Below are 21,119 nucleotides of genomic sequence, written 5' to 3' on the forward strand. Positions count from 1 at the left end.
GAAAGAAAGAAACCTGAAAAAGCTGACCTTGGTGCAGCTGTTATAACTTCAGGAAGGGACAGTGGAAGAGAGAGGACTTTGAACCCTCCCCATTTTGGCTCTGCTGGATGCTTTGCCACAGGAGCACAGGAGTGCTGGGAGTTCAAGAGACCCACAGACCCTGGGAGCACTTTGTTCCCCCACTTTATGTACCTCCAGACAGGCATGTGGGAGCTTTTTTTTTTCTCGTCTCTGCAAATCCCAGGGAGCACCAGCGAATAAAATAGAAATGAAATATGAGAAGCTCTTATCAAATTGATTACTTTTACAGTGTAAAACATTAGTCACCCTAGAACAATGCTGTGGTCCTGGTTCTTACTGTGTGCTTGAAAATGAGTGAACATAATTTACAATCATTTCCATTTACATCCTCTTTAAAGTCCTTTCACAAAGCCTATAAGTCACTATAAAGCTGTTTATAGAACCTATCCACAGCTGAAACACCATCACTGTTTGCTTACCTGCCTGCACGAGGTTTATCTTCACCTCCAAAGCCCTCAGTTAATTTGGATACTTAGAAAATATTTGTAGACTCAAACTCCAAAAGATTCTTTTTTTTTTTTTTTTTTTTTTTTCTGAATAACCTACTTTGCACCTACACTTCCTATTGTGTTTGACACTAGGGCCCAACACAAACTTAATTAATGGAGCCTTACCCTGCTCTTGTGTCTCCAGGCAGTGCACAAGCCTCCTACAATACAACCATAAAATGATGAGCCATTAGGGCAGCCTTAATTTATATGATGAGATTTGGGCTGCAGTCTCCACCAGCCCAAATCAGATCACTCAGATGGAGTTGAGTGAAACAGAGAAAAATATAACAATGGTCAGCAGCTGTATTTTGGCACAGACTTGTTTTATGCTTTGAGAACATATATTTTTGTCCCCTTCCAAGTTACCAACTTTCAGCCCAGTATCTCTTGGTGCTTCACCTTTCATTGGAGATATCACTCGGTTGTTTAAACATTTAATGGAGCAAACCTCAAAGATTCTGAAGATTGTTGAGAATTTAGCCCTGCATATCTAAAAAACTCAGGTATTTCAGTGTATGCAGATGATGAGTCAGTCAGCAGTGTTACAGCTGGCCCAAAACTAAATATCCTTTTGCTGTGATCAGAAATACTGATTTGAGACAAGTAAAATGAAATTTAATTAAAAAAAAAAAAGGTGCTGAAACCTATTTTTCATCCTGTCCTAATTGACTTAGTGTGACAATGAAGGTGCATCAGCTTCTGCATGTTAGTGATTGATGTAATGAATACAGCTCGTTCATGAACACAGTCTGGTGAAGGAGTTATAAATAACAGTGCTAACCTGAATTTAGGAGAGGACTCCTATTCTAGGCAATTCTTCAATAAAAGTAACTAAGCAAGGCTTATGCTTAAAGTAAATCACAGACTTTAAAAAATGCCTTGAATAGGGATGAACATGAGCATGTTTAAGCATTTAAACTTGTCCAAGAACAAATATTTCCATCAACTGATGTTTCTGTATTTACTGGATCTGGCAATAAAATTCAGAGACAGAAGAAGAAAAAGTTTCTGTACATTAAAGAAGGGCTTGAAAAACATTTAATTCCATTTGAGCTTCAGTGCAAATAGGAAGACAGTAGCTCTCCACCTCTCTTCCTTCATTCCAACCATTTAGCAGAAAAGGTCAGTGATGTTCTGACCTTCTCTTAATTATAATAAAATTTTCATGATCAGAACTTAGTCTGGACTAAAGAGCTTGCACTTAAGGCATGACTGAGGAAGGAATTTAAATGTAATCTGATTCTTCCTTCATTTCTAGGATTTATAATTACTTGATTGGTAGAACCAAGCATGTATTCAGTCCTGTGTGGACTGGACTAAATTCTTCAGAGCAGAAAATGGTGCCTAGTCATTTAGAGTAATGTGTTTACAGTGATTACAAGCATTACAAGGGTATTTTATAATGAAATGAAAGCTCTTCTCGCTATCTCAGGCAATCCTCCAGCCTACTCTACAGCTACAGAACATTACAGCTACAATTCAGCATAAAGAAACAACTGGAGAAAGAAAGTAAAAGGAATCCTCTTCTACAGGTTCTTCAGCTCATCTTCCTAGATTTCTTCACAAATTTATGAATTGATTATTTATTCCTACACAGTTTTTCATAGGAATCATGGTTTGATGATCCTTGAGAACTGACAACTCGCTAAACAATTTCAGCCAGGCTCCTTAATATTTCGAGAAAAAGGACAAATTTGACTGCAAAGTTGTCATAGGCATGAAAAAGGACAAAATAATTCCATTAATTTTTATCAAGAAATCCCCCTGGCTTGGCTTTATGCTCAGACTAAAGCCAAGATGACACCACAATATTTTTAAAAGTCATGCCAAAAGTGAGAAGTAAAAAAGAAGGGAACACAAAGGAAATTAACCACCAACTGGTCTCCTTGCTCTAAGTGGGTCAGAACACATCAGTATTTTCTAAATTTCTCCCACCTCCCAGCAGGAGAAGACTATTGAAGTAAAAATAATGATTCAATGCTTATGGAGTATCAATAACTTAAAGGTTATCATGCAGAATTGCAGGTTAGCTGCACGGGGGTCAGCAAGACGATTTCCCACATGCGGCAGCACTTCATGGATGGAAACAATCTGCTCATTCCTCTCTTTGTTGTCCCTTGCCCTCCAAATCCAGCACACCAGTAGCAGCACAGCCCTCACAGGTACAAGATTGCTTTTTCTCCTCGTGGTTCAGCCCTCCAGGCTGCCTCAGCCTGGAAAATTGCCCCTCTGGGCTCATTCAGTGGCTGTCTCCAAGCAGTTCTGTCCAGACTTACCTGTGAATATCTCAGTCATGGTGGTGTTCCAGGGCTGGCAGGATGTCCCCAGCCCAGGGGTGTGTGCTGCAGACCCACAAAGGGAGGAGGAAAGACACTGGACACTGGGAAGCCTGTGGCCGGGCAGCCTGCTCTGGATGAGCACTCTGCCAGGGAGCAGGAGACACAGCTGAGATTCTGTGCATGACCAGGAAATGTTTCTATGATATCCCAGGGCTTTCAGCAGTCTGATTTTTCAGCTGTGGATTAGAATTCTGCACAGCAGTGCTTGGCCCAGATTAAAAGTCCGTGCACCTTCCAGCAGTCCAGAGCACAGCAGGAGATCCTGAGCTCTTCATTTCCAGGTCATGGACTTAGATCAGCTTTTCCTCAGCTGTGACCAAAAGGTGCTAATGTAAAATAAACCCTAATGTGAGGGTCAGAAAGGAGTCACAGAATCCTCAGGGTTGGAAGGGACCTCTGGAGATCATCCAGTCCAGCAGGGTCACCAGCAGTGGGTGACACACGGACGTGTCCAGCAGGGTTTGGAATGTTTCCAGGGAAGGGAGACTCCACACCCTTCCTGGGAAGCTGTTTCAGGGCTCTGCCACCCTCAGTGTAAAAAATTCCTTCCTCCTGTCCAGGTGAAACTTGTTGTGTTTTATTTGCACGACAATCCACCCAAACTTGGATTGGCAGTGTCAGTCAAAAGGAGCCAAGCACCCAAATCAGCTGTTCGTACCAAATGACGTGTAACTCAGCGAGACAAAAAGATTTTTATCCTCTTTGGAAACCTTAGCTGTTTCAACTCAGGGCTCAGAATTTATATTCATAGTAATAAGAGAACTCCTGTTTGTTTTGCACATGGACAATTCCCTCTTTAATCTCCATTACAAAGTCACAGCTGGGAAAGTTATATAGTTAGGCAGCTAACATTATAATTTTTTCTCCCTCCTGCAAGGTGTTTGATGTTTTGGAGAGCAAACATCCTGTCATGCCCTCTTTTGACTGTCCCTGCTATGAAACCAAAGCAGCTCCATTTTTTGCTGTGTCCCTGAGGCCATGGGACACTGCAGAGCTCACCTGGCAGCGGCCCAAGCCGTGCTGCAGGACGTGCCAGCAGTGCAACAGCAGGGTCAACCACGAGCTCGTGCCCTGGCTCACTGGAATTTACTGAGCCTGTGTGTCAGCCTGGGATCTAATACAAAACACCCTCTCTTCCCTGCCTGACAGCTCTCCTGACAAAAGGCTGCTCGCTGGAGGATGCTCCTTTCCCTCAGACCCTGGTGTCACTGTCAGTAATTGACTGTTCAGCTCCTGAAGTGATGCAGCATCGTGATTTTACATCTTCTGCGGCCCCTTTGCTGCTCTCAGCCCTGGGTTTTGTGCTGCTGAGGTGCACAAGGCTTTGTGCTGGCCCAGACAATGAAAAGTCAATGTTTGCTACCATTATGGCTTTCCATTTTTAAACAGGAGGAGAGCCTCAGAAAGCAATAATGAATAAAAATGAGAAAACACTGATTTTAATGGACACAATGCATCAAGCTGGTATTATTGAAATGTTCTGGGTTAGGTCTAAAGTTTGCAAAACTATTTCTTTGACCTGTTAAATACATTTTGAACAGGGTATTTCTGGGCTGAAAGAATGGAACTTTTCATTTAACAACTGTCAAATTCAGACTTTTCAATATTTCAAAGCTTACTTCTTTTTTTAGACTTTACATTCCTCAGAACCTACTCCTTACTGTCAAAAATTCAGTGAATCACTACTTTTCAATGGCAGCAAAGGAAGAAAAGTTTTTCTGAAAAATGTCCTGTCAAGTCTAATAAACTATTTCTCAGTCATACTTGACTTTGTCTTAAGTTTTGATGAATGCTGCAATGGCTCCATCCCAAAATGCATCATTAGAAGATGTGTCACCTATGTTTTCTGGTTTTTTTTTTCCCCAAAACAGGTAATGGAAAATTTCCCGAATCTTTTGGTAAAAATGCTACTAGAAATCATAAGCAAATAAAAAAAATGCTGGAAATGCTCACATTAGCCAGTTTCCTGGAGCCACTTAATAGCTGCTTCAGATAGAGGTTCAAATCCTTCACCCTTTTATGTTCAAGATCCGTGAAAGGTAAATGCCATGAGTGGGGAAACCTGCAAAAGAAGAGTATTTGTAAGCAGAACTCTTGTATTGTGTTTGCTGAAAATATTTCCAGCTCTATTTAACAGAAGAAAGCCAAGATTTCCTAAGAGGTTTTGCAGGTAAGGGAAGGAATGCTTACAGGATAAGCTTACAGGTCACAGTACAGTGACTCACTCTCTTCTAATAATTTGCTGATAAATTGTCTCATACTGAAGCACTTTTTCTCTCTAAATAATTAATATAAAAAGTAAGTAAATAAATGAACAAATCCTAAAAGACACTCCTTTGCATTTTATCATCTCTAAATATATCTAAATATATTTATGATCCCAAGGAAATATTGCCTTTTTGCACAACAGATCTCTGATCTCAGCCCAGAGTTGACATATCCTTGCCACAGAAGGTTGAGCACCAAAGCCTTACAGCAACAATGTGACATTTGATGAATATATCATTGCTTGCATTTTTACCTCAGCTGTTTAGAGTGTAGATAAGGTTTCCAGAGTAGGTCCCTGATCCCATTTCTAATTTCAGGTGCTAGTGTAATAAAAATAATATATGAAAACAAACGATCATCGCACTAACAAAATCAATCCCAGCAAAAGCGATAACAATAAAAATAGTGAAAGTAATGTTCTTGCTGTATTTTTATTAAGATTAATTTAATTTTGGGTTAGTAAATAAGTTACACACGCATAGAATGGCTTTATGTCAATTTTCAAATACTTTGGTAGTTGAAAATGTCAAAACCTCCCATTTTTTTACTTGAATCGTCTTCGCATTTTGGAGACAATGCATATTAGATCAGTCAAAAGGTCAGAGTTTTAACAACACACATAATCAATTTTTAGTAACCTTGCCCTGACAAAGGGTATTTATCTCCCAGGCTGAAGGAGCATTAGAAAAGCTATCTGTGTTAAATTGCACGTAATGGCTTTTGTGATACGGATTGGTAAGAGCAGGATTCATAATTAACATTATGCTTTATGTCCTGTAATGTATGAGACAGAGAGAGGTAGAAGTTTTGATCTGGCTCTGCTTCATGTCCCACCAGCACCACCACTGTAAAGAGTCAAGCGCGTCTTGTTAACAAACCCCTCTTCTTTTCTGCTATGAGCTTTTTTTATCCATTAGAACTCCACAGGTATCTGAAAGGTTCAGACAAAGGGATCTGTGTAGTTTGTGATACACTGGAAAGGGACACTCAGCCAGCCTTTAGGAAGGCAGCTGCAAAATCCTGTAGGGAGAAACTCAGGGCTGGTATGACTCAGTTTGGGATTAAACCAGTGAGGGGCCAGGATGACCAAATCATCCCGCTGCACGTCTGTGTGAACTCCTGATGATTCCTGCCCTTGGCACTGATGGATCAGGGCTCAGTTAGGGGCTGCACAGATGGGCAGGAAGGGGTGACCCTTGCCTCACAAAAATCTCAGTGGCAGGGCATGTAACGAGGAGGAAGAAGTGACACAACCCTGGTTCGTGACACGTGTGAACAGATTAAAATAGATAGATAGATAAATAAATAATAAAGAACTTAAAATAGCACAGATTAAATAGAGCCCAGCTCATCTGGCACACAGAGATAGCCTGTGAGTGTTCTGAGTCCCTCTGGGGCACAAAAGAACTTCTTTCAAGGGATGGGAGAGGGGAACTCTTTGGAAGCAGCTTAGAATGAATTAGTGTGTGTAACACAAAGAGAGGGCTCTGGCTGGAAAATGCAGATGGTGCATCCAAAGCACATTGGCCGAAGAGAGGACAGAGAAACTGCTGATTGATAGCACCAATAACTGCTGGAGTGAAGGACAGTATGGACCTTGTGGTGGCACTGACCCCTTCTTTTAAAGGCCTTCGTGCTCTTGATGGATGGTGTCTGTGCAGTGAGGGGCCTTGCCCCTGTGAATGCACTTGTGTTAGGAAAGGTGAACCTTCCAAGCTGATGCTTTGCATCTACTCGAAATGGATGAGAAAAATATAAACTTGCACCGTGTGCAAGTGTCCTACACAGCACATTCCATTTTCTTCTGGTCGGAACATTGTGTATAAACTGTGTCACCTTACATGATTTGTTGGCTGAAAAGATTTTTGGCCCTTTACAAAAACAATAACTAAGCACAATTAACACCCTCTCAGAATTCAAACGAGAAGGATGGTGCTGGAGTGCAAGGTCTTGCTCAGGGCAGCTGTGTTTCTAACTTTTAAATATGGGCTGAATGAACACATGTCAACAGCAAAATTTAAGATTCTGAGACCTCTGAGCTTTTGCTATCTGTTTCTTACAATACACTCAGTATTTAGCACTCGTATGAAGCATTCTCATAATTCATTGTTTTCTCCTAATGAGATGTGAATATGTACAATTTCACAGAATCATTATAAAGTAGAAGCCAAGTCCTTTCTGTTAGCAGTTCCAATTATTCTAGTAATATTAAACATTTAACTTTTTAATCAGACATTTTTAAACTGATTTTGTGATTACACTGTGGAACAAGGCTTTTTCCTTCCTTTGAAGCATCTGGCATCAGCCAGAGATGGAGCTTTGTAGCACACAGGCAGACTAATGGTCTGATATGGCATGGCAGTTTCAGTAATAACTTCCTATAAAGAAATAATCAGGGTTTTATATACTAGAATAAAATCTGGGATACATGAAAAACCTCAAATTAATGAAGTTTTGTTGGAACACAACGCAAAATTTTAACATTAAAAGAAGTGCCTATCAAAAAAACATCATAAAATGAATTTAACACAATCTTGGGGAAAGATCCTGCAGGGACAGGATACTGCAGGGACTGAATTATGGCAATAAAGCACTGGAGCTCCTAGAGACAGCCTCAGTACAGGCAGATTAACCCTCTGTGAGTTCTGAAGTTCTCTTTAGCTGTGAAAATGTTGCAAAAGAGTTTATTAGAGGTAGATTTATCTGAAGAATGACTAGTATTATTTTTGAAATTCACTACAGGGTTTCTGAGGTTTATGCGTTTCTGAAGAGAAATGTATTTTCTTTCATAAGGCCTCTGCTCACCACAGGAAAAATTCATAAATAGGTACTTGTTAAATATTTTATTTTACAACCTAATGGTTTGCCTGCAAGTATCTCCAAATCAAAACCATGATTCAAGCAATTTCAGCATTTGTTTAGTGAAATTTCAATTCTCACCAGCTGCTGCAAACCATTTCATGTGAGAAAGCCATAATGAATCAAACAGGAGTCAATAAAACCCCCTCAGGCAGGAGACAGATTCTCTAGAATTAACTAACCTTAAGCCATTTTTTTCAGAATGCTTCTCACGAGCTCAGGGGGAATATCAATTTTGGATCTGAAATTCGCAGACTTTTAAGTTCAAGCCATGTTGTTTGTGGCTATTTACTTCATGTCAAACCCAAAGACCTTTCTCTTTTTCAAGCATATCGCTTGAATCTCAGCTTGGTTCAAGTAAGCTGCTTATATTTTAGGCCAGCTTGATGTTTTTTTGTGGATTGAGCTTGAAGGGGGGCTTGTACCAGGTGAGTCAGAATGACTGTCCGACAGAGGACTTCTTTTGTACTCACTGGTGTATGCAGCATAATGTATATGATATGTGTAGAAAAAATAACTCCACTTGCACTTCTAAAGCCATGGACAATCATTACATAAGGCAAAGCTGGTTTATATAAGACAGAAATAAGCCATGGGACTCACTACCCCAGGAAACTGTAAAGAAATAGCATTCAGAAAATGAAAAGCAGGAATGGACATGCACATGGGTAGAAAGTAATATTCAGAATTATTGGAACTTATGACAGCAGATTTTTCAAAAGATATTAAACAGGGTGATGTGAGGCACAAAGTGCTGGCCTTGGGGGCGGGACAGTACGTGAGATCATTGTATATTTCTCATCTGGGGGTACATGCATCATGTTGTAAAAATGTTCATTGTGGTGCTAGAGTCAGACATTTCTGTTCTGACCCACTGTGACCATTCTTATATTACTTTAACTTATGGATTTTGCTATAAGTTTTGATAAACATCACGAAGAAAATAAAAACTGTTATAAGTGCCTTTAATGAAGTCAACACCACTTACTCTTTAATTCAGGAGTAGTTTTGTCAGGCCCAAGCTGTTCCCCTTTTCTCATCCCATTAAAAAAGGAACAGTAAAATCTAAAACTTAGACTGCCACAATGGTCTGTGATTCAGTTTCTTCTGGGGCTGAATAGAAGGCTTGATAGAATATGTTGCTCTGCCTTTGTGTTTCTAAAAATACATCTGCCGTGAATATTCTCACAGATTTATCTGAGCACAGAAGAATAACAATTCACTAATATGCTGCCTTACTCTGGGAGGGCATGAGGTGGGAATTGCTTCTGGAGATGGCTGTGAAGTTTTGAGAACTGGTCGAATGATTTTTCCACGAAGGTGACCACATTGCAGGTTTGCACCACCTGGATGAGGTATTCCTGTGTCGGGGGAAAAAGGGGAGGCAGAGCAGAGAAATTATTAAAAAAAAAAAAAAAAAAAATTAAAAAAGTACAAGAAAATATATAGGGTGATTTTAACAAAAAAACCCTCCCTCCTTTAATGTAGCGCCAAGTGCCAGAGAGTTCAGTTTGTAATTCACAGCCTTTGCTGCATGGAAAGAGAAACTTGCCTGGGTAACACACAACTCAAACACTGAAAGATCACTGCAGTGTGTGAAAACTAATAGTGCACCATTAAAGCATCATATAACAGCCTCCAATTTCTATTAGGCTTCCTAATTTTGTGCCATGCTTTCCTTCTGGATGCTTTAATTAGCTCTTGATTTATTTTTCACTATAGGGAATGAACAGTTCTACTTAACGGCTCCCTACGAATATCTGTCTGCCTGGTGTTTTTGCTCTCTGGTAGCTCACTGCTTATAGCACCACTATTCATCCCATGGTGCTTTTAATGTGGCACAAGCACATCTTCTGTGAAGGAAGAGGGACAGTGCATAGGTTCTTGGAAGAGTCATTGAAGATCCAGGCAAATGAGGGCAAGCAAAGAACGCAATACCTACGGGGTCAGGCTTTTTGCTGAATCCCAAGATGGTGGCCCTGGAGATTGACCTCTCTGTGTCCAGCATCATCCATTCCTGGGGGACGGTCTCTGGAGCTGGAGGCTTGGCAGAGCTCCCCACTGACATCTGCACAAGCGCGTGGATCAAGTTGTTGAGTTTAACAGGAAAGCACTCCAAACTTTCCTTTATTTTCCTGAGGAATGAACAAACAGAAGAGGCACTATTTATGCTTTTTTATTTTTTTTTTTTTTTTTACTTCCTTGGCCCCTATTTTTATGGATGTAAGTCCAAAAAATCCCAGATTCTAAAGCCTACCTCACATACCCCCACACACAGCAGCCACTGCTATTTGCACTGCAGCACATCCAGCCCCTGAGCTCTACAGCTTAAAGCAGTGTTCTTGCCACAACCTGCCTCAAGGCTTAGCTTGGAGCAGCTGCTCCTCACAAGCTGGATACCAGCTTCTTTCAGACACCAGGGACGAGCAGAGCACTTCCATGTGTGTTTTGAGGAGTCCCAGAGTTGAACAGCACGTGTTCATTTTGCCGAGCAGGAGAGAAGGCGCTGGTTATGATTATATTTATTTTTGGTTACACTAACCTCACACCGGCTTACACGTGTTTGCGCAAGGCTCTTGGATTCAGTTTGTGATTTAGCTGAGCATGATGTGCTGCTAAATGCTCTACCTAGTTCTTAAAAGCTCTATCCCTGTGGAACTGCTCAAGATGAATTTAAAAAAAAAGAGAAAATTTCTCCTGTTAACCCGCTCCACCTCCTCCCTGTGCAAGGGGAGCCAGAACACTGTTTTGATTTTCTAGAGTCTTGAGATCTTTCATCAGGAAAGACACAATAGATTTTAAAAAAAACCCCCTAGATAAACATGTAGATATGCACTACAAATGTGAAAGTGAACTCGTCTTGCGAAATAACACAAGATAACCACAGGTCTTTGAAGAGTGAGATGCAGTACTCATTAGAAAACTCATTGCTCTCTTGAATTCAATTGCTAATTGAATTTTTAAGACCTATTAACTTCTGATGGTAATTTGTTTTTTTGTCTCTCTGCTTATTTCGACAGCTCCCTGAATATATCCCATATCTGCTCTGATGTTATAGAACAACAACCCTTAAGTTTCAAGCTGTATGGTAACAAACCCTCTACCAAATTGCCAGGGGGTTGATGTGCTTTCTTTTCTTTTTCTTTTTTTTTTTTTTCCTCCCTAGTTTTGGATTATATCTAACTAGGTTACAAGGTCTGGCAATACCCTTAACCACCTTCATCATGCCTTGTTCAAAGCCGAGCAAATGCTCCACCTGTCATTTCAAATTAGATTTTGATTCATGGGGTTCTGTGAGTGGGTTGGAATGCATCGTGCAATCATTTGAAATCAACTCCATTCATCGCATTAGCCTAATTTCCATGATCTCGGATGCTCTGGCTAAAGTCTGTAGCTTCACTGATGAAACCAAATCAGAAAGAAAAAGGAATAATCTATGTACAGTCATCTCCCCAGCTCACCCCCCTGAAATTCAGATTTTATTCAAAATAGTGTGTGAATTTATCATACACTAATTAGGTGTAGTGAACTGAGGAAAGATGTGTGTTCCTCTTAATGTAATACAAGGAAAGGTACCTCAGAATTGATTTGGTTAATTATCTTAATTATTAATTAGCTTCTTCAGAAACAGATACAAACTCTTTAATAAATTAGACAACACTCTGATGTAAAACAAGAAAACAAATCTCATTTCAAAATATTAGTACAAAATCAGTTCAGTGATGATTAACCAGGCTGCATCAGCGGTGAACTCCTCCTTTTTAACTCCTATCTTTTTAATTTTATGTGTAGTTTAAACACTTCCTAAATCACAGAGACATTAGATTATAGAATCTGTGGCTGGCAGATTACAGCAGAGCAGTTAGGGAATTTGCCACATCACTATAAGAGTCACGTTAACTTTGCAGCTAAACACACTGCATTTTAATTTACATAAAACAGGCCTCAGCTTGTAAATTAGTACTAATTCAGACAACATCACTACACAGAACTGCCTGATACCAAACTACCACTATTCCTTCCATGGGTCCATTAGGCTTCTAAAATACTTTTAAAACCCAGATTGCTAATCACATGCTTTAGATCTAAACAGAGCCCTGTGTTGTCGCTGTTGCAGATTTTCCCTGTGAGTTATTTGGAATGATTACATCTGAAATCAAATAAGAGCAGAAGTATAAGTTGTTTTTCCCCCCTCTCTGTTTTGTCTGCATGCAGTCCTCTTTTCTAGGATAGAAAACATTAAGCAAACCTTATTACATGTAATCAACAAAGAATTTAAGGCCTCTTTGCTATTCTGATGCCACCTCAGAATGTGTCTCCTCTACAAGGTGAAACAACTCTGCTTCTGGCTCTCTGCACTTTCCTTCAAGGGTTTCTTTTTCCCAAAAGCTGGTTCCTTTGTATGGAGCAACAGGGTACATCAAACCCATATGTCTTATCTTTTTGAGATTTTGCTGTTTATTTTTGGCCTGGATTAGTTCAGTGACCCAGTTTATCACATCCTGGTACCTGATTCCCCTTTCTGCCAGCATTTTTGAAGTTCATCCCAGGGACTGGTGGTGGAAGTTTCTCCTTGAACTCTCCCAGATCCCCATACACTTTCTTTTCTCTAGCCAAAATAAGCTTAGCAGTAGTTGAAAGGAGCGAGGTCATGGGTATTTGTAGAAATTCTCTTCTTGCTCCCTGGCCATCGCCACCTTTGCCTGTGCCCAAAGCTGGCTGTGCCTTCACAAAAATTACAAAAATTTTCTCATTTATTCCAGAGCTCTGGTAGCCCAGGCTGCATAGAAAATTAGTGCCTGATGGTCTAGAGATAGCTAAACTAAATGAGCAGTACAAAGGGTATTAAAAGCACAGGTTAATCAGAAGAAAACAGGAAATTTTCATTTACTAGAGTAATATTAACAGTGGATCCAAATATTGTCAACACAGTTTTCAGAGAGCAAAATGCTATTTTCCACATGACAATAACTGTTTACCATGCAGATTGGTGTCTGACCTACTTCTCAGAAAATAAAGTTAAATATCTGAGATTATTGGAAAGTAATGACTTTCTGCTTTCCACCTGCTCAATTGACTTTGAATTTCAGATTTGGCTTCAGTCTTTCTACAGAGCTGTCAAATTACAGTATCAAGTAAAACATGAACAGACTGGCTGGCTGCTTGTGTAAGAGGAGATGGATGAAAAGTTTGGCTGCTGTTTTCAAGAGTGACTAGTGGTATTTTGTGACATTCCTTGTGCGACAGGTATTCTGAGAGCTGGTGCTTAGATTTTTCAGGACACACCAGCCTTTATACACAGCACACACAACCATTATTACAGATTAGCTATTAAGGTCTTAGTCTTGGTGGATGTTTCTTTATCTTTCTTGGTGGTATCCTGCTTCTCATTTCCATCTAGGCCTGAAAATCATTTAGAGTATAATGAGCAAAATTTATTTTCATAGGATTCTCAGATGCTAATGAACAGTGTTTCATTTATATTCCACACTTCCATCCATGAATTTATCAAGCTCCATTTTAAAACAAGTTGAGTATGCCCCCATATTAGTAGAGTTTTCCAGAATATTACTGCTTTCAGCAATGGACCTTTTATAATATGAATTCCTCAAAAAACATAAATTCAAGGAGGAAGTCTATCTCCTGTTCCTTTGGGGTGCATACACCACAATCTTCACAAACTCCTGGAACACCACTGAAATAAAGTTTAGTGTTGTAGTTTGGTCCATCCCCTTTTGGATGCCACCAACTTTCACTGTGTTTCTCCTGTCTGGGAAATTTCTTGCTGAAGTACCCTCAGCTACCTGAGAAACAGAGAGTGGCTGATCAGTTTGAGATCAGCATCATCTTTAGAAAGGAGTTCCTGTTGATTGCCCAGCTTGAAACTGCTGGCATTTGTGGTTTGGAGTGGGTATGCTTGACCTGGGCAATGACAGGTCTCTAAAAAACGAGTCCATTAATTAATAAACAAAGCAGCTGACCCAGGCAGCACTCCTCTCTCTCAGGCTGCTGAAGATATGCAATGTGCTCCCCTGGTAATTGGCAGATCCACCCTGCATCTCTTATTCATGGGTTTCTACGAGTGGGTTAGATTGCACGCTGCAATCAATTGAAATCAACTCCATTCAGTGCATTAGGCTAGCTCTACGCTCTTAAATCCAATTTTAAATATATGTCCCTGCACAGGCACATTAAAAATATCAGGCAGCCTGCCACACCATGCTGACATTTGAAGACATCTGCAGAAAACCATAGAAGAAATTTATATCCAGAGGTAAGATGGGTTTCCAGTTTCTGATAGAACTGCGTTGTCAGGGGAAGAGGAAAGGAGGGAGGGGTAAGGATCAAATTGAGTTCCAAGGATCAAACCAAGTTCATGGCAGATGCTGGAGAGACAACGATGTTTCATTTGGCAGTAGGCGCACAGGGCTGACAAGGAAACACAGAAACTCTTGTTTAACTCTCAATTGGTGCATTGTTTATGCACGGCGCGAGGGTGTGACCTTCCAGAGGGCCGTGAGCCGTGAGGCTGAGCGCCGCTGCGCATCGCCTCCTAACAGGGAGCTGACCCCATGTGAGAAAACTGCACACAAACGGCACCACAGGCTGCTGTTGCACATGACTTAAATCAAGAATGAGACCAAAGGAATTCAGTAAAACACAGAATGTTTCATGAGCCTGAAAGGGGTCAGTACGTTACAGTCCAAACTCCGACACAATTGCTCCGCCGGCCAGAGAGGTGACGGCAAAGAACAAATTAACATCGTTCTGCCAGGAGCATTTTGTGACATCATTCATCATTTCTTGTTGTTTCTAAACCACACTAGGGCCAATGTCAGTGCTATTGCTAAACCAAACTCAGAAAATTGCTAAGAGAAACCCATTTCTACAGAAATACAGAGGAATACTGTTCTCCTATTTCCACCAGCAGAAGACTGGGATTTTTGGTGGATACAATATACGATTGAATCTGAAAGATTACAATAACTACCTTGTACTCAGAACAAGAAACAACTTTCTGTTGGCAAGGTTTAACATTCCAATGACCACACTCCTTGTCCAAAAAAGGAACTTTTAAAAACAGTGAAGTGTTTTGGCAAGCAATTATAGAGAAAATGGAGTTACAAATTGCGAGGCATTTGAGAACTACTAGAAGTTGTGCTAATAATCAGAACTTCCAATTTCCTTGTCTTTCTAAGGGCAGCTTGAAAAATAGATACAGGAGTAAGCCAGAGATTGACCATGGAAAGTATGTAGCTGGATTTTTTTTCCTCATATCAATATTTTGTATAACAAGGAGATAAGGGATAAAGACAATGTCGGTAACACAAAGCTCACAAAAATCTCAATATATTTACATTCCTAAAGCCAGTGAGGAAGCTGTTTTTACAGACAGCCTCTGTGTGGATCCAGGTATCAGGCCTTCCCAAAGTCTTTATTTTGAAAAGTGCCTGGATAACATTTCCAGAAATTAAAATCCTACTAGACATGAGGCCTGATATCATCCCCATGTTCAAACATGTTGAAATGTTAATACCTTTTTTGACTTAACACAAATAATGTTCAAATGAACAGAAAGTAGAAGAAAGAAGAAAAGATGCTCCAAGAGAAATGAGCTCCATGGAAATTCATGAACTAATGTAAAGGGATTTCCTTCTTGCAAATGAGCATATGTAATACAAACATATCCTAAGAATATTAATGAATAAAATATGCACTCTAGCAATATCTGCCTTCTCTATGTGATGTAAGGATGGACAATAACACAGCTTCAGCATTTTGAAGGAAATTGGAACAATAGCTCTGGAGTTTGCAGAATGCATTTTAGGAGAAAATGCGGTTTCAAATAAGAACAGAGCCTACAGCACAACTTCTTTGTTGGTGTGAGGAATTGAGTGGAATTTCCCTTATTTTCTTAACAGCATCCCTAACAAGAACTCTAAGGACATTCTGGCCTCTGAGTTCTACCTGTAGTCTCTGTGAGCTGAGCAGGGTTTCCTAAGCCTAACACCAACCCCTCCCAGGCAAAAAAGCACCCCGGCTCTTCCAAAACAGCACTGGCCTTATTCCACATGCTTTGGCAGAGGAAGACTGCAGGTGAATTCCCACTCTGAACCCCTAACCCTTGAAAGAAACTGTGTGGAGATCCAGCTCTGCCCTGAACCAAGTCCTCCTCCTTACTCTTCCAGCCGAGCAAGGCTGCAGTGATGCCATCCCTGCATCCCACCAGCTCTGAGCTTTGCACGACACTGATGCAATTTTCCCCCTGAAAACTCAGATTTTCCTGCTTATTTTGTATATCCCAGCCCATTTTCACTAGCTGAACAAGCTTGGTATTTTACCCGTGAGAGACAGACACAACCACCTGAACTAGTTGACAGAATCAAGGCTTTTTCAGTTTAATTAGAAATTCCATGTTTCCTATTTGAAATGGAAATACAAGTCTGTAATTTGGGAATATGTGAAATTTTGAAGGAAATGATAAGGTAGGAACTGATGGCAAATGTGAAGCTGTAATTAAATATTAAAATATTAAAATATTACAAGCTTGCTAAGGGGCAGGAGTGAAAGCATTTGAAAAAAGCAAGTGTTACAGGAAAAGGAACTCAGTGCTATGCTGTGGGTAAAGTCATGGAACAACAGTTTTTTTGACAAGTTCTTCTCTTTTTTCTTTTGTTCAAAGAAAGTTCAGCCTTGAAGTCTTTGGGTCTCTGTCCCAGCCCTCTCCAAACTTGCTGCCTTGGCTTCCTCAGGCTGTAGCAGGTTCTAGTACATGGAAAGGAGACATACGAACAGCACACTCTTAAATTCCCAAAAACTTCCATAAGGTCAGAGGGGTCTGAGTTGCTTTGCATGTGTAGGGGGTGCCCAGGGAGCAGGGATTCATAGTCCTTGGGAAATGATGGTGCTGCTCAGGGCAGACTCTGACAGGGAGATTTTGTCTCATGCTGTGCCTAGAACTGCAGAGTGGGGCTCCAGTTCCAGATAAGTCTCCACTCATTCCATCTGCAGCATCATCACACCAACAGCTGGAATTACATGTGATGCAGAGGCCTGATCTGAAAGATCAGGACTGAGGCTCTTAGACTGGCTTTATTCACATCAGTTGCAGCTCTTCCTCGTTAATCCCCAGCTATTATCATGAGCAGGTGAAGGGTTTCATTATTCTAACACAAGTGAAGCTTTGAACATACCTGTATTCACACACAAGGCTTTCCTGTGACTGATCTGTTAATTGTTTAAAAGTAAGAGCCAGCACTCTTTTGCAGATGGAGAAATTATGGTTAGCAAAGTAACTTCTCTGAGGCAACACAGAAGGCAAAAAGAAGAAGAGAAAAAGGAGTAAAATGCAGAAATTTTAGGCTCTCACTCAGACTATTAACAGGTTGGACCTCTTTAAGCTGTCCAAATTTGTTTGTATGTAGCTGCTGCATTTAAAAACAGAGAGAAAACACTAGATACAAATCAGGATGGTTTCACCATGACAGCCTAAGAAATCTCCAGGCACTGAGTAAGTGACTTGTTACAAGCGTACCACAAATGGACAACTCTTTCTTCCAGAAACTTGAGGAAATTGGTTGTAACATGCATAAGGTTTAAAAATAAACATGTGAAGACAAATTATCTTTTTGTGTTATTTCCCTGATTAAGCTTCTTAACATAAGAGAAAAATTGCTTCATGCCTGAAGAAGACAAGGTTTCTAGATTATACTCTGGTTTTACCTTGTAAAGTAGCTTGTGGCCTGGAGATCTGAGTCCTGAGGACGGAGGTTATCATACACATATTTCAGATCCTGGATGCTGTTTAGCTCAGGCAATCCTGCATGCAACATCTAAATGTAAAGTAATGTTAGATCATTTGTCCACTGTTCTACTGAAAAGGAATTTAAATGAAATATGCCTAAGTGAGAGAAGAAAGATTGTATACCAAAACATCTTGTAAAACAGTTTTGCTGATCTGAAAAGTGGTTCTGATGCTAGAGTAATGGCTGGAATAATAAAGTGAATATATTGCATTGTAAACCTTCACACTGAGGCACCTGAAAGAGGCGTGGGTCAGAATCAATGACCCATTTAAGTTATTTATTTTCTCTTCGGACACCATAACCTCAAGGTGTGCATTGCTGAGCCTCCTTCAGATCCTTCTAATGGTGATAAAGGAAAGGTCACCAAATTCAGCCACCTGAACAATAGTAACCACATTTTGTTATGCTTGCAGTGTTGTCTCAGCCTTAATTCAATTTTATGCAACGTCACCTTCCCATTTGTAACTCCTGGTTCCACCATCATTGCTCTGGGCTCCTCCTGCAAAGGGATCACAGATTCACTCCCTTTACAGTCAGAGGAGGAGAAAAGCTTCTTCAGACACTGATCATGCCCTGAGGTGGGCAGTGAGGACTGCCCTCAGGGCTGGGAATCATCCTCCATCGATGAGAGACAGAACTGCTCAAGTTAGTCAGCCAGATTAGATTCAAAAATCAAATAATGCCAATATTCCCCTTGCAAAGTAAAAACTTGAGGAGATTAGACAGCCCAGTGTGTCCAATTGCCCACAGAGCTCTCTCCAGGCTTTTTCAAATATCAAAGACAACAATCAAATTTACTCACTTCAAAACCTACAGATTTTTCTCAGCAATCACAGCAAGTTGGGAGTGATGCTTTTTTTGTGTGTAATGCAGAAAAAACTTCATTGCTTCAGATTGCTCATATGGAAATGTATCTGAATTTGCAGTCACTGCTGTGTATTCTTCATTGATATTTATGTCTAGCCCAGACAGAAAGACCCACTGAGTTTTTCAAGTAACAGCAAAGAAAAAAAGGAAGCACTGATTTTATTTTAAGGTAGTTCCTTCAAGCACTCTCAGCATTCATACATTTTCTTTTCGGCATTATGAGGACAGTCTTCCTCAGCCCTGTTCCAAGCTATCACTGGACAGTTGGATTGCTGTCTTCACAGAGTTTTGACTGGCAAGGAACAGAGGGGCAGAAAGCTCAGTGAGGTGAATTAAAGTGGGTTGGCAGCAGGGACAATAACAACACTCCAATACTCAGCGCTGAAGGACACACAGTGCTATTTATCATTATACCTTCAACCCATTTATAAAAGATGATAGCAACTCCTGCCCTCTTTCTATTAAATATAAATAAATAAATAAATAAATAAATAAACAAATTAAGCTCCTTGCCCTTCACCAGAAAAGGGAGTGAAAAAGTCCCTTTTAATAACTTTCTACATGAAAAAAATCTTTATTACAGTAATGGAGTTTGCATTTCTTTACAGTAGTCAGAAGGTTTTTGTGTCCTGCCATCTCCCTCTTTAAACAGTTCACATCAAATCTTTAATGAGAGCAAAGCTGATGAACTTCAGGTGCTCACAGAGCTGAACTCTGCCAGGAGACTCTTGGCTCTCCCACCGATGTTTCTGCTTTTCAAAGTGATGGAAACTTCATGGGTTATCTCTTACTCCCAGTAGCAAACGTCAGTGCAGCTTTAGAAACATGCTGCTCACCACCAAGGAATAACATTAATTCCCAAACTGTGCCAAAAATCCGTCTATTTGTTCATAGTCATGTTTGCTAGGAACCACTAATTGTCACTGATACCCAGGGTACAGTTTAATATTCTGTGAATACTCAGTGCATTTAATGTAATATTCTGTGAAGTGCTCTGTGTTTTAGAAAGAGCCTTATTTTATTTTTTTTTAACTATGTTTTACCAATATTATCTGAGAAAACAGAATGTGGGAGTAAAAGTAAAGATTAATGATGCAGGCTTCCAAACAGTGAGAGAAATCTTAGACTTTCACTGATACAAATAAGCAGTGATTAATTAATCATATCCCTCCACAATGACATCTGAAATTCAAAGTGGAACTTCACAGTCTATTTATTTTTTTCCAGAAATGACCCATGGAACTGAAACATTTTGATATGTAGAGTTTCTAACCAACTTCCCACTTCAAGCACAGAAACAGATGCACCTTTCCAAATATTATTGGCAAAATCGAGCTTCTCCCAAACTGGTCTTGTTTGTTTAATTTCCTTTGCTGTGAAGAGCTCGTTGATGGGGTGTGAGTGTGCTGCCAGTTATTTTGCAATTATGAAATGCAACACAACTGACTGAGCTGCAGCCCACGGACAAATATTAATACATATCTGGATGCTGACTTTTAGCTCAGCTTTATTACCTCTGCTACAAGATCAGCAGAAACAAGAGGCAGCGAGTCCTGAATCCAGACAAACCTGAGCTTTGGCCAGGCAGAGATGGTTATTTCAGATCTGCTTAGGAGCATTTTCCTGACATGCTCTCTATTATCCCAGAGTAATCTGACATCATTACAGAGAGAGTGACTGCACTGGGGTAAGATGGGCAGGAGATGTGGCTTCATTTAGGCAACCTTCAGAAATGATCACTGCTGTGGATGAGAGAACGGGATGACCCTGAGCTTTCTAGAGGTTCTTTGAATAGGACAGGGTCTCCTACAGCTTCACTCTCCACTGCTTCCAGAGGAAAACTGTGCTTTCTGATGGGAAGGCAGCTTTGTTACACCTTTGTGGCTACTAAGCAGCAAGTTCAAGAGATCTGGAGCAATCCTGGAGCAATTCCCATGTTAGGGAATCTCCCACTGAATCATTGCATGAGAATCCATGGACAAGATGGAAGAGGGAAAGGGAGAGATTCCTTCAATTTTTCTTGTCCTCCCCCCTTGCACAAGTTGGAGGTGATAAAGCAGTGTGTACAGAGCAATTTTTGGCCGTACCCTGATCTCAGCAGCTCTGTTTTTAAGGCCATGTAGCCTTTTCATGCACAGACCTCTCCCCTAGGTCATGGGGCCCTGCATACAAATTTTAGATTGATATCTTAGCCAAGGATCTAAGCAAGTATTATTTAATGTAATATTCTCATTGTACCCATGAAAGGGAAAATCATTAACCTTTCCCACACAGGTAAATAGAGGCATAAATCAGATAGGGAATTTGCCACAGCACATGAATCTGTAGGATAAAAAAACCTTCTAGAGGCCTTAAAAATCTACACGAAAGAATTTTAAAACCTGTGTCAATATGGGCACTGCTCTTTC

The 21,119-nt window shown here is 40.4% G+C and overlaps 1 protein-coding gene across 13 annotated transcripts in view; it reads right to left on the minus strand.

The window, feature by feature from the left end:
- The window catches only part of PIK3C2G (phosphatidylinositol-4-phosphate 3-kinase catalytic subunit type 2 gamma), a 244,152-nt gene that overhangs the window by 32,671 nt on the left and 190,362 nt on the right, over window positions 1-21,119 (minus strand). For all 13 annotated transcript variants that reach the window (XM_058420387.1, XM_040063030.2, XM_058420389.1 and 10 more), the window contains 4 exons: window positions 17,762-17,871; window positions 9,981-10,173; window positions 9,278-9,399; window positions 4,865-4,973 (listed from right to left, as the gene is read on the minus strand). In XM_058420387.1, the coding sequence (XP_058276370.1) occupies window positions 4,865-4,973; window positions 9,278-9,399; window positions 9,981-10,173; window positions 17,762-17,871 (534 nt within the window). The remainder of the gene's footprint in view (window positions 1-4,864; window positions 4,974-9,277; window positions 9,400-9,980; window positions 10,174-17,761; window positions 17,872-21,119) is intronic.

Source organism: Hirundo rustica, chromosome 4 (assembly GCF_015227805.2).
Source record: "Hirundo rustica isolate bHirRus1 chromosome 4, bHirRus1.pri.v3, whole genome shotgun sequence".
NCBI lineage: Eukaryota > Metazoa > Chordata > Aves > Passeriformes > Hirundinidae > Hirundo > Hirundo rustica.